The 13,562-nt window shown below is 41.2% G+C and overlaps 1 protein-coding gene across 1 annotated transcript; it reads left to right on the top strand.

Moving 5' to 3' along the window:
• LOC134078756 (DDB1- and CUL4-associated factor 17-like) lies at positions 1-13,510 on the top strand (the record flags this gene model as incomplete). Its single annotated transcript, XM_062534889.1, is given in 14 exon segments — positions 1-420; positions 535-638; positions 905-995; positions 1,109-1,245; positions 2,171-2,249; positions 4,622-4,711; positions 5,040-5,147; positions 5,510-5,615; positions 6,350-6,489; positions 8,694-8,803; positions 10,303-10,390; positions 11,347-11,430; positions 12,229-12,384; positions 13,324-13,510. Coding segments are annotated over 14 exon segments (1,578 nt in total). The 3' UTR covers positions 13,441-13,510.
• Between the last annotated feature and the right edge of the window lie 52 nt (positions 13,511-13,562).

Here is a 13,562-nt window from a genome sequence, read left to right as displayed (position 1 = left end):
GAGAAAGGAAACTTTGACAGATCAGCTAATTGTAATTAGCTTGCAAATGTTAGACCAAACTGTTAACGTTATGTTACACACCGGTAAAGTGTGCAACACTAATGTTACAACTTCTGCCACTGGAGCAAACTTGACCAACTGAGCTATTATTTTCCTTTCCAAGAAACTGTAAACTTACCTTGCAGTCACTAGCGTATAAGAGAAGGTTATTGTCCAGCGTGTATCTAAGCTAACGTTAGGTCGCATGCCTCCATGTGTCCAAAACAAACCCCCTCACAACAGCGCCCTCTAGCGAGAGAACTGCGGTCTGGTCAAAATGCCTGCCTTCATATGGACTTCAGGTCAAGGGGTTACTACTCTAAAGATGCTGGCTGTCTGCTCCGACGAAACCTTTCTCTCCTCCGAGAAATTTTACTAAATGTAATAGTCACCCCCACTTTATAAACTTTTAAAATGTTTTTTTTTGTTTATTGTCTTCTGCCTTTTCCTTGTCATCTGAGTTCTTGAAGTATCTTGTGATCTCCACCTTCGTAGGATGATGTTGTCTTTAAGGAGGTCTGGACCAAGATTTCAAAGTCCCCCATTTCCTATGAATCTGGAAGATTATATTTTGAGAATTACAGATGCTGTTATACAAGGTAAATATTAGTTTTTTCATCAGTCTCACTTTGCATGGATTTGTGTTGTCTTTTCATACCCAAGGTCATTGGGGTATAAAATAGTAAAAATCTCATAACACATTTTCACGTTCAAGTTTCTTCACTCTATCAGAATGAAATAATTATCATTAGTGTGTAACAAGGCAAATTACAGTGTTACAGTACAGTGGAAATAATTATAAGAAGAGTTTATAAGAAATTAGAGAAAGTCTGCAGTGTTTTAATGAATTATTTTCAATTTGTAGCCAGCAGGCCAAACCAAGACTACTGTATGAGCTACCAAAATGCAGCAAGGCAGAAAAGATTGAAGATGCCCTATTTCTCCAATCACCTTTGGTAAATTCATTTAAATTTTGCAACACATCCTTCGATATATATATATCCACACAAAGCTGGTATAGTGGATTTCTAACTGCGATGGTGCTCTTGATTGTGTTGTCTCTTGACAGGGGAGTACGCTACCGTCGTCGTCAGACCAGCGGTGCAGCCTCGTGGTGGTCACTGCCGACAGCTGGCTGAGCCGCATCTCCTCAAACACGGGAGAGGTGCTGCAGAGGGTCTACCTGTCTCCCCAGCACAAGTTCAGGCCAGTTGCGCTCCGACGTGTCTTAGACCCTGTTAACGTTTTTGTTTTTAAAATGCGTCTAGGGTGATCCAATCACAAGTGTAAAGAAACACCAAAACACATTGTGATCCAGTCACTCAAACCACTTACCGAGGTGATCTGACCACTTTTGATATCTCATAATGTTGTGTAGTGTAAAACGCTAATGCATTCTGATGCGTCTCAGACAATGGAAGTTCTACTGTAGTTCTAGAACTAGAAAAGCAAACCTCCACCAAGCGAAAACATAATCGCCAACTGGAACCAGACGGTGATACAGATCGCTAATTTCTTCCTTGGGTCATTTCGGACCTTCACTGAAAATGTAATCGAAATCCATCCATAACTTTTTGAGTTATCTTGCAAACAAACACAGACAGACAAGCAAACAAACAAACAGACAGACAAACAAACCCTGATGAAAACAAAACCTTCTTGGCGAAGGTAATGAATATGACGTTAGCAATAACAGAGTCTAAACACAGGCGGTCAGCAATGCCCCTGGCTGTACACCTTGAACTCATGTGTAAGCAGCGATGTGTGTCTTCTTGTACTGACCACTTCTGATTGGATCACTCAAAGTGCATTATAAAAGCAAATGTAAACAGGCCCTAAAGTATATTACTGACAAGCCTGGCCTAAAGCTTCCAATAGAAAAACTCTAGGGCTTGGGCTCAACATTAATGGTTGTCCGGTTGCCCTGTTGCCCTTGGCTACCAAATTGTTACAAGTGGCAACCAGATTAGTCTGGTTGCCAAGTGCCAACCACTTGAACCACTTTTAAAAGGTTGAGCCAAAGATCCGCCATCTATTGCAATGGTGCCCACTTACAGTATGTATCCACAGGCGTAGATATAATAATAAATAATACAATACAATGATAAAGCTTTATTATCTATGTCCACAGGTACCTCAACTGGGATGAGTCTCAGGAGACTATTTATGCCAAGTCTATTCAGAAGAAGCTCTCCCCTTTGGCCAGACAGGTACGCCAGCGGTTAGAGTAAGCTAGATCCCTTCAAGAGTAGGCTTTCAGCTCCATTACATTGTATTCTACTCTACATTTACAGTACCCTCCAGAATTATTGGCACCCTTGGTAAAAGTTGACTAAAAATAGGTCTAAAAAATAATCTTAAGGTGATTTATTGTACTCCCACAATGAAAACAATGAGAAAAATACACCCTGCAAGGGAAGCAAATTTATTCTGAGAAAAAGGAAAATCTCATAAAGAAATAAATGTTTTTAATAAAAACACGTCACTCACAATTATTGGCACCCCTACTTGTAATACCTTCTTAAACCTCCCTTTGTCAATAAAACAGCATGTAATATTCTTCTCTGACACCCCATAAAGATTGAGAATACAAAGTAAGGGATTTAAGACCATTCATCTTTACAAAACCTCCCCAGATCGTCCAGATTGCTAGGTCCACACTTGTGCATTCTTCTCGTTGACTCATCCCACTGTTTTTCTATGGAGTTTAGATCAGGGGACTGCTATGGCAATGTCTGACGCTTGATTTTGTGTTCAGTAAACCATATTTGTTTTGATCTGTGCATTTGTTTTGGTTCATTGACCTGATGAATGATCCAATCATGACCAACTGTTAGGGCCTTGGCAGAGATTGTTTGATTTCCTTTGAAAATGTTCAGGTTTTTCTTGGTGTTCATGATGCCATGCACCTTAATTAGGTTCCCAAGGCCTTTGGGAATTAAAACAGCCCCACAATAGCACAGCCCCTCCACCATAATTCTGATTAGGCATGGGGTTCTTTTTAGTATAGTCATTCTTCTATGTACGCCAAAGACACCTTAAGTGTTTTTAGCAAAAGAGCATAATTTTATTTTCATCTGACAATAGACCACACTCCCAGACATGTCATGGTACCATTCAGTAACTCCTGCCATTTACATTGTTCATTAAATGACTCTACTGGCTTTAACCTGACATGCTGTCTAAATAATCTATTAGCAGTGAGGTCACTTTTGAAGATTTTTTTGGGGGGCTTGGTGACCCCAAGATGATAGCTTTGTCTGTAACTCTCAACAGTGGTTCTTATGGATTTTTTTGCCTATCATACCATCCTCCATACTGTGCGTGGGAGCAAAACAGCCATGGGTCTTTGTCCAAGCATGTTTGCCACATTTCCAGATGATTAGAACCTTTTAGTCATCATTTTAACTGGAAATATAGGCATTTTCAACAAAATACCTAGTTTCCATAGACATTCTCTTACTTACAAATGTCAGCACAATTTCTTTTTATTTCAATTTAGTGTATTCTCTTGTCTCTCCAATGTTGAAAAATTACTAGAGGATTTAGCCTCTGAGTGACTTCATTTTCATACCATAGTGAAAAAGAACGTCATGAACTACTTCTGAAAGTTCACAGACACTCTGATTTACTTTAAAACGTTGCATTTACATAGGAACATGCTCCTGTTAAATGTTGTACATAATATGTTTCAGGGGTGCCAATAATTGTGAGCAAGCTGTTTTTGTTAAAAATATTTATTTCTTTATGAGATTTTCCTTTTTCTCAGAATAAATTTGCTTGCCTTGCAGGGTATATTTTTCCTCATTGTTTTCATTGTGGGAGTACAATAAATCACCTAAAGATTATTTTTTATACCTATTTTTAGGCAACTTTTACCAAGGGTGCTAATAATTCTGGAGGGTACTGTATGTTTTGCGTCATTTAACAGACACTTTTATCCAAAAGACACTTTTATCCAAAGTGACATAAAAAAGAGAATATTGCACACACACAAGCATGTTTCCTCAGTGTGTGTGCGCGCTGCCATGGTGTTGAAGTCTTACAGTGGAGCTACACCAGACTCGTAACTGAAGCGTTCCGTTCGAGCTGCAAGAACCCAAGATGACATTCTGTCTGTAAAGGGAAAAAAAAGAAAGAACTTAGCACAGCCAACATACTGTAACTGTGTCAAATGATCAACTTATCTTGTTGCTTTAATGGAATTAAGTGATGTGAACATTTGATATCACGTTTAAATGTGTTATCCAATTTGACACTGTTCATATTAACTACAGTTTCTGACTGGGTCATATTTGTGCAAAATCCTTTTTTATCAATGTCCTGTATTTAAGATGGGGCACATACAATATCACTATGGTTTACCGTAATTTCCCGACTATTAGACACAGCTTATACAATGATTTTGCTAAATGTCTTCAGCTATGAGTTTAATACAGGGGGGCAGTTAATATGGTGTTAATATGGTTTTGTTTCTTTTAACTTGCATAAAACATTGCCCTGCGGCTTATACACAATGCTTCTTATATGTGGGAAATTACTGTAGCAATATACTGTAATAAACTGTGTTCTCCCCTTGCAGGCAGGGCTTGACGATAGCACTCTGATGTTTCTGGCCGTCTTCCGGGTGTTTCCGCTACAGCTGGTCGGTGTTCTGGAGATCAACAAACGAGTATGCTCATAAAACCTTATATTTTGCCGTTTTGTTTTCTTGTAAACTTCTATTATTTTTAACTCTTGATTTTTTTCACTGTCAGACAATTCATATGAAACCTAAAACCTTTTTTGGTGTGTGTGTGTGTGTGTGTGTGTGTGTGTGTGTGTGTGTGTGTGTGTGTGTGTGTGTGTGTGTGTGTGTGTGTGTGTGTGTGTGTGTGTGTGTGTGTGTGTGTGCTTGTGTGTGTGTGTGCTTGTGTGTGTGTGTGCTTGTGTGTGTGTGTGTGTGTGTGTGTGCGCCCGTGTGTGTGTGTGCCTGCATCTGTGTGTGTGTTTGCGTCCAGGTGTTTGGGAACACGGTAGCAGATGTGGTGCTGTCTCAGGGAGTGCTGGCGGTGTCCCACACCACCAAGTGTGTGAGGCTGTACAGCTTTGAGACGATTGTTGACATGGTAACCTCCGCATCACTCTCATCACTGAGAACACACTGGACTACATTAGGGTACCCACACACACATAGTAAAATCACCTGCATGAATGAGCTTGATATTGCTGCTGACATTTTAGATTTGAAAATGGAAGATTTGAATGAAGGGTTTTGAAAATGAAAGTTTACTCCGCATGCTGTAGAACATTTTTCGTCTTTAATGGAAGCGTAAGTCTTGAATGTAAAGACTGGGGGAAAGAAAGTATTGAACAGACCAAATGGATATACTGTGTTACTCATTGATATCCAAGTTGATGATATTTATACAGTCTTCTTGTTATGATGTACTTATTGTCTGAATTTGTTTTTTTTTATGTGTGTGTGTAGTTCAGGACAAAAGAGCTGGTTATTGGAGAACCATGTGACCTGGGTGGTACTCAAGGGATTGTGGGAGAACCGCCACTTGGCATTCCTGTGAACATTCACATCACGGGTAGGTCAGGGAGAACACTTACAGAAATCCCTCAAGCACATGCACACACACACACACACACATAAATGCACACACAAATACATACAGAAATCCCTCAAGCACATACACACACACACACACACACACACACACACACAGACACATGCGCTTACGGTATTTGAATTCACCAATCAAATTTCTTACAAAAAGGATTCAAACGTTTTCAGAGTTGACTGCTTTAACACTCATAGGCACATAAAACATCATGCCATAGAGCAAGACTGCCCATCACAGTTGATGTGGAGCTAGATACATACACTCACTCACTCACACTCACACACGTGTATTCTCTTGTGAACTGTGTGTTGCATTAGTGTATTCTGCTCTGTGTGAACTGAACTGTGTGTTTGGTCGTGTGTTCTGATGTGTGTGTGTGTGTGTGTGAACCGTGTGTTTGGTCGTGTGTTCTGATGTGTGTGTGTGTGTGTGTGTGTGTGAACCGTGTGTTTGGTCGTGTGTTCTGATGTGTGTGTGAGCCGTGTGTTTGGTCGTGTGTTCTGATGTGTGTGTGAACCGTGTGTTTGGTCGTGTGTTCTGATGTGTGTGTGTGAACCGTGTGTTTGGTCGTGTGTTCTGATGTGTGTGTGAACCGTATGTTCAGTCGCGTGTTCTAACGTGTGTGAACCGTGTGTTTGGTTGTGTGTTCTGATGTGTGTGTGTGTGTGTGTGTGAACCGTGTGTTGTGGCCACGGCAGAGGCACCCCCAGTGCTATTTGAGGTGATGTACCACGAGGGGATCCAGATCGGGGGGAACCCGTTCCACTTCATCTACACCCCCAGTCACAAGAAACACAGAGGCACACACCACGTCTGCTCCCTCAAGGATGGCACTCTGGTAAATACATATATAGATCTGTGTGTGTGTGTGTGTGTGTGTGTGTGTGTGTGTGTGTGTGTGTGTGTGTGTGTGTGTGTGTGTGTGTGTGTGTGTGTGTGTGTGTGTGTGTGTGTGTGTGTGTGTGTGTGTGTGTGTGTGTGTGTGTGTGTGTGTGTGTGTGTGTGTGTGTGTGTGTGTGTGTGTGTGTGTGTGTGTGTGTGTGTGTTACAAGTGCTCAGGTTTCCAGGTAAACTTGGTTAAGTTGGTAAAAATACAGTATTGATTCACAAAGAGGAAAAAAGTACCGCACAGGCAAGCCGACCTTCCGGCAAAGCACAAAGCTTTTGTCACAAGTCTCACAACGCCAGAGACAGGTTATTCAGACACAAGCATCCTTGGCGAGCATGAGAGCAAGCAACAAGTCTGTCGTCGACAAAGTCTTACCATTTGTATGACTAAACAGGGAATCCTTGATGGATTACATACAAGCTGGGCAAGCATGCAGTAGCCTGGTAAGTTGTGGGTTGAATTCCCGGCTTCCACTGTTGTGCCCTTGAGCAAGGCACTTTAACCCCAAGTTGCTCTCAGGAAATTGGCCCTTGTAATATAATTGACATGTTTAAGTCCCTTTGAACAACAGTTTCTGGTTAATGAATGGAAATGCAAATGTAGAAGACTGCTGGGAATATGAAGTCGTTGGGCTATTCTCCAGGGAGGTTTACCACTCACTGAGTGACTGAGTTAACCCAGGATTAGCACTAAAGCACATACCACAAATACCTCTTTGCTCCAGAGTGCAAGGCCAGTAAAGAGTAAAAAAGCTGGTGTGTGTGTGTGTGTGTGTGTGTGTGTGTGTGTGTGTGTGTGTGTGTGTGTGTGTGTGTGTGTGTTTCTGAATGAGATCCTGGGTTGGCACACTGCGTTGGTCACCTAATTGCAGGTTTCCAGTTAGTCACTTTTTCTCTATTAATGGTAATGATGATTAAAGTTATTAAAGATTAAAGTTAAAGACTGCACTCAGTGTTGGCGTTTGTTGACCTAAAATTATTTCACTACACCTTCACAAAAACTGTTTACCGGAGTAAAAACTGTAAAATAAATAAATAACTGTAACCATCAACATGTCGTCTTTAGGGTTAATTGGATAGTGTAGTCTTGGAGACATTTCCATGAGCTTTACAATGCTGAAAGCCTGAAGTGTTTTTTTGCCTCTTAAAGAGCTCTCCAGAATGGCACGGTTAGGATTAAGCAGCCGGTTTGAGGCAGGCTACAGCCACAACAAATACTCCCGGCACTGTCAGAGCTGCCAGGTGTGTTTGACAGAAGAGAAGTGTCTGCTGAAATGAGGCCTAGTAGATGTTGGTGTACTGTATGCGCCTGTTGCTAAGACTTAATGCATCACAGTTACCTAGAATATATATATCAATATGTACGATAATCCAGAGTGAAATGCACTTTAGATCAATTTTTCTGACTATTGGGAGTACATACGTTGAGTTGACACTTTAGGGACCCTCTACTCACTACCACGTAAGTGTAGTGTTGTTTGGAACAGTAGAAGAGGTATAAAAATAGCGTTTTGTAGCGGCGAAAGGACTTGCCCCGGTCACTTCCAGGCTAACGAGTTTTGGCTAAAAACGGTGAACTCAAACTTTCTCAAAATACATCCGAATGACATGATTTTGGTGTCAACTCAACGTATGTACTCCCAATAGTCCGAAAAATGGATCTAAAGTGCATTTCACTCCGGATTATCCCTTTAATTAAATAGTTCAAATTAATACCATTAGGGTTGACAAGAGATTGTGGGTATTTCAATACATACTTTCCAACATTCATGGAATGTTGCTAGTTCATCTTATCAAGCAACTCTCTGAAAATGACTGATGTGTACTGGTTGAACCCAATGACCAGTCGTCCCAGTGTTTTGATGCCACACTACATGTAGCTGCAGCAGACGCATTATCATCAGACTGAGCTTAATGCATCTTCACTTTGCCATCTGAAAAGAGACCATGTCTAGTGTTCTGTACCAAGGTTATACTTTGTTTTGACAAATTGCTTAGTTGGTTCAGTTTTCCTTCACAAAGACTACTAGTCTAATAATGGGGAAAGGCTTCGGACCCCTCCATTTCATTGTTTACTTTTAACAGATCAGTCTGTGGGTTTGGTTTCAGTCGCATAGACATTGTTGTTTTTTTTCGGTGTGTCCGTCTCCACAGGCTAGAAATGGGGTTCAGGACATGAACTGCTGTTCTCTGGAGTCGGACTGGATCCTCTTCCATCCGGACCAGTCTGGCAGAATTATCCACGTCGGGCCAAACACTATCAAGTGAGTGAAGAGTTTTGGATCTGAAATAACAAGTGTGACAGAAAAACACCAGCGATGGACTAATTCATTATCTGAGAGTTTAAATATGTTCAAGGAACACACCCCAGTTAGATAAGAGGATGGCACACTTATGTGCCGTTAACCCCAGACTTAGATAAGAGGATACTTCTCTTCTCTTCTCTTCTCTTCTCTTCTCTTCTCTTCTCTTCTCTTCTCTTCTCTTCTCTTCTCTTCTCTTCCCTTCCCTTCCTCTTCTCTTCTCTTCTCTGCACATGCAATTACCCAGTCTGAGACCATTTGAGAATACTTTAGACCAGTTAGCCTATAGCTAGCCGATAGCTAAAAGTGAGCTACTGTAACTGGTCCAACTCACCTCCAGTGAGTCATGCTAAGCTAAGCTAACAGTGTTATTGCATGCACATGAAGAGAAGGGCTTGAATCCTCTTATCTACTTCTGGAGGAGACGGCAAATAAACATGTTCCATTAAGTTATCAAATGGGCTTAAAGAGAGGGAGCCCATTGCTCCAGTGCTATCAGCCTTGTGCTGGCTCCCAGTGCATTATAGGAGTCAGTATAAAGCGGCACTGCTTGTGTTGAAAGCCCTTAATGGTCTTGCTCCCACTTATGTTGCTGATATGCTTATATTGATTTCACCTTGATTTCTGCTTTCTTTTTTACGTTTTATTATGATCTTTTTTTATCTTTATTATTATTACTCTTTGCCCATCTATGCTTTTATCTGCTATTACTGTTTTACTGGTTTCTGTTTATGTAAAGCACATTGAATGACCTCGGAATATGTAATGCGCTTTATAAATAAACTTGACTTGACTTGACTTGACTTGACTATGCAGCGCCCATACACTCTTTCAGGTCTCAAGGAGTTAACCTGATGAAGCGATGGCGAAATGCGTTGTTCACTAAAATAAAAAAAAAAAAAGAAATCAGCCATTTCGAGTCGACCAGTGTGCGGTGATTTTACACTTTTCTGACTCTCTCAAGGTCCTTACGGTCTGCATCCCAATCACTTTTGATTGTCCGACGTTCTCGGCTCAACTAAAAATGGGACTGTGTATTTGCTGGTGTTGGGAAGTTATGACTTTGGAATGATGTCCCAAGTGACCTCAGACATGGCTCAACCCTAACTGCGTTTAAATCTAAATTTAAGACGTGCTTTTTCCGTCTGGCGTGCCGCAACCGCTGATCCTGGAGCTGGGGGTGGAGGACTGTTTTATTGTTATGTCATTGTACACAAATACTGAATACTGCTGTGTGTGTGGGGGGGGGGATCGGTGTATGTGTGTGTGCATGGGTATCTGACAGCTGGTGTTTGTGTGTGTGTGTATGGGGGGGGGGGGGGGGTTCTCTTTCTCTTTTAATGTAAAGCATTTTGCTTTTAAACATGCTAAATAAATGAAATGCACTGACTGACTGACTTACTATTTAATTTGAAATGGTTTGTTCATGTATTTGTGATTGTGTTTGTTTGTTTCCCAAGTGTTCTGAAAATGCTTACTGAATGGGGATGTGACAGCCAGTCAGAGATCACTAAAGATTTCTCTATCACTGCCCAGAGAGACCAACATGTAAGTGTGCGCATGTAATATACATACATACAGACATACATACATATGTACATACATAATATACATGTACGCTCACAGTTAGGTCTGACGTAACCAACAGTGAAGGGTGTCATTTGATTTTAAATGATGATGTAATGTCTGTGACAGTCTCCTTCTCCCTCACTCTCTCTCTCTCTCCCTCTCTCTCACACACACATTCTCACTCTCTCTCTCTCTCTCTCTCTCTCTCTCTCTCTCTCTCTCTAATGTGCTGTTATGATGCGTACAACACATTGTGGACTTGTTTGGTCCTGTCTTGTTTGTGGCTTTCCACCCCATTACTTTAGAGTACTGTACTTTAGAAGTCAGACATTCATCAAACTGATTAGGTCTTTCTGTTTGCACCTGGCATTACGTCACCTGTATATCTATTCTACAGTATGTTAAGTCTATCTGTACACAACTGAATCATTTGTTATTGTGAATATCTGATCTAGTTGTCTTTATGCTGAGAGTTTTGTGTGCATAGTAAATTGAAGTACGTCAAATGCAATGGCTGCAACCGTGTCTACAAAAATAGCAGACGTACAATCTGAAATACAAAATGTGTTTTGTTTTTAAATACAATGTATACATCTGTTTGTATTATTTATCTATGTTTCTTTTAAATGTATACCATTGTTGTAAGTGTGAATGAGTGGCACGGCCCAAAACAACAATGCAAGCTTAAAGGCACTGTGATGAGATAATGATTCCATCACCATGATTGGTTCATGCCATGGTGATTGAGTGTTAATAATACCAAGGGTAAACAAGATCTCTTGAGGTCCTGTGTTTTGCATATTACACAGACACACTTCACGCTCCTGTAGAGATGAACAGCAGATTGGTTTGTGTTTATTCATTGTTTTTTTATCCTCGTACAAATCCGTCCAGTTTAAGCTGTGTGGTTTGGTTTGTGTTGTGTTCTTGTGCAGGAGGCCTCCCAGGTCACGGTGACCTCCTCTGGCCGCACGGTGAAGAAGAGGGTGCACCAGCTGGACGATGACCCCGAGCGAGAGGTGTGAGCAAGCTGATTGGACGGCACTGTTGTTACGTGCCTGTGCACGTCTCACTTTGGGCATTCCATCTGTAGAGCTCATGAATGTTCTCTGTTTGATTTGTCGACATTTTAAAGGAGCTACGTGGAGTGGTTTGATTTATTTTTGTTTTTTTACTTTAAAATGACCTAGAAATAGCAACAACGTGCGGTCACAACCACCTGTTCCCTGTATTGCCCAGATGTACAGTACTCTCTGACGTTAGCATATAAACCAGCTAGCATTGGGCTGTCACTCTTAAGATGCTGCGCCACATGTGGCTGCTGTATTCAGTACAATGCAAGTATGCCATGTGGCTGCAAGACAAGTTGAAGCCTACAGAATACATATGGCTCCTTTAGAAGTAGAAATCCTCGATTATAATCCAGGGCCCTTTTTGTGAAATTCAGCTTCAGCTGCGCCTTGTGGTCCTCTAGCAGTCCATTGTGTCCATACACTCAAGTTTTATTTGAACAAGAATTAAACAAGTAAATAAATGGTGTTCAGAAAGACCTGGCTGTGTAACTGGGGAACAAAGTGACTTACTACACCATTACTACACCATTCTAACCTTTCGTCAATGTGGCTTCCCAAGCAACGGAAGAGCAAAGTGTATTTAATTGGTGTTTAAGTTCAAATCAGCAAGCTTTCATCAGGACTGAGGGATCTCACCTTTTAAAAGACCAACTCGTATAAGTAAACATATTATTTAGCCACCTGTGATATTGCCTGACAGGTGTATCTTACCTGTCCCCCCCTCTTCACCTGTTTCTGTGCCAGACATTCAGAATGGTGGAGTACGAGGACGAGCTGGACCTCCTCACGGTGGTGGTCACACGGAGGGAGGAGGCCGGTGGGGAGGCGGCAGTTTGTCTCCATGACAACAACAATGGGGCAATGATGAAGAGGATTCTGCTTCGAGAATCATGGGATGAGGTAGGTTCGGTGGCCAATCAGTGATGAGTAGAGGGGACACACCACAGAAAAGGGGCAGCTGTTTGTCTTTGGATGTTGCTGGTGATCTTCCTTTTATGGTTTGACTGTTACGCAGAGGTGGAAAACTCCAGCTTCAGAAAGTAAAAATCCCATCATTTATTGGTTCAACCTGTGCACTTAACACAGGTGATCTCATCAATTAGCTGCTCTACCTGGCTGAGGAGTTCCAAATTAGTTGGCACAGATATGTGGTAGGACTTTTACTCTCTGAAGCTGGAATTTTCCACCTCTGCTGTTACATTGAACTTAACATGAGACATGATTCTCAATGAAATGGCCATTTCTGGACACAATTCATGTAATCCATACGACCCTCATGATATAGTAGCCTAGGGGTTCCCAACTTTTTTTGGCAGTTGACGACCCTATTTTGAGGTCACAAAACGTTGGCGGTCCCAATCATTCACAACATCTCTGTTGTAATATCCAGTACGAATGCAGTGCTCATTCGTTTTGCCAACATTTGCACGTCTGGGTGTTTTGCTACTTTGATGTAATCATGCTTAATCAATGTTCCAAACATCTTATGCAGGCTGTTTTGGGTTTAGTTTTACATAGCCAGATTGTAATGAAGGATCCAATTAGTTGCTTAACTTGGAAATTATGGGATTTTTAAAATATTTGTATTTAATGTATGTATGTTTTAATGTAATGCATTGGTCAATTGTAAGATACCCAGTATCTCAGGCAACCCTATTTGAATTTCAGGCGACCCCACGTGGGGTTTCCGACAGACCTCAAGGTTGGGAAATGTTGTAGTAGCCTAACTCCTCTCTGTTTCCTTGATGCCAAAATGATGCGAGAGATAGATCTGGGTCAATTGAATTTACACAATTTCAAAGTTTGTTTTAAGTTTACATTTTTCTTCTCTCTTTGTAGACCTACAGCCACCAGCTCATCTTGGACAGAGACACTATTGTTCACATTGAACAGGGGAGGAACAATAACTTCTGTTGTCATGTATACAAAATGACCCCCAGGCGCCTAAAGGAATGACAAGTCTTATCAACATCATGTCACTGAATGGGGACCTTTGCTTCCAAAAAATAAACTATGCTTTGTTTTTCCTCGATGTTTTTATTGTATAAACATAAACTGTAAAAAAAACAAGAAAAAAA

The sequence above is a fragment of the Sardina pilchardus genome, chromosome 4 (genome assembly GCF_963854185.1).
Source record: "Sardina pilchardus chromosome 4, fSarPil1.1, whole genome shotgun sequence".
In the NCBI taxonomy this organism is placed as follows: Eukaryota; Metazoa; Chordata; class Actinopteri; order Clupeiformes; family Clupeidae; genus Sardina; species Sardina pilchardus.
The sequence above is the reverse complement of the archived record's forward strand: the minus strand, read 5'-3'. Positions and strand labels throughout refer to the sequence as shown.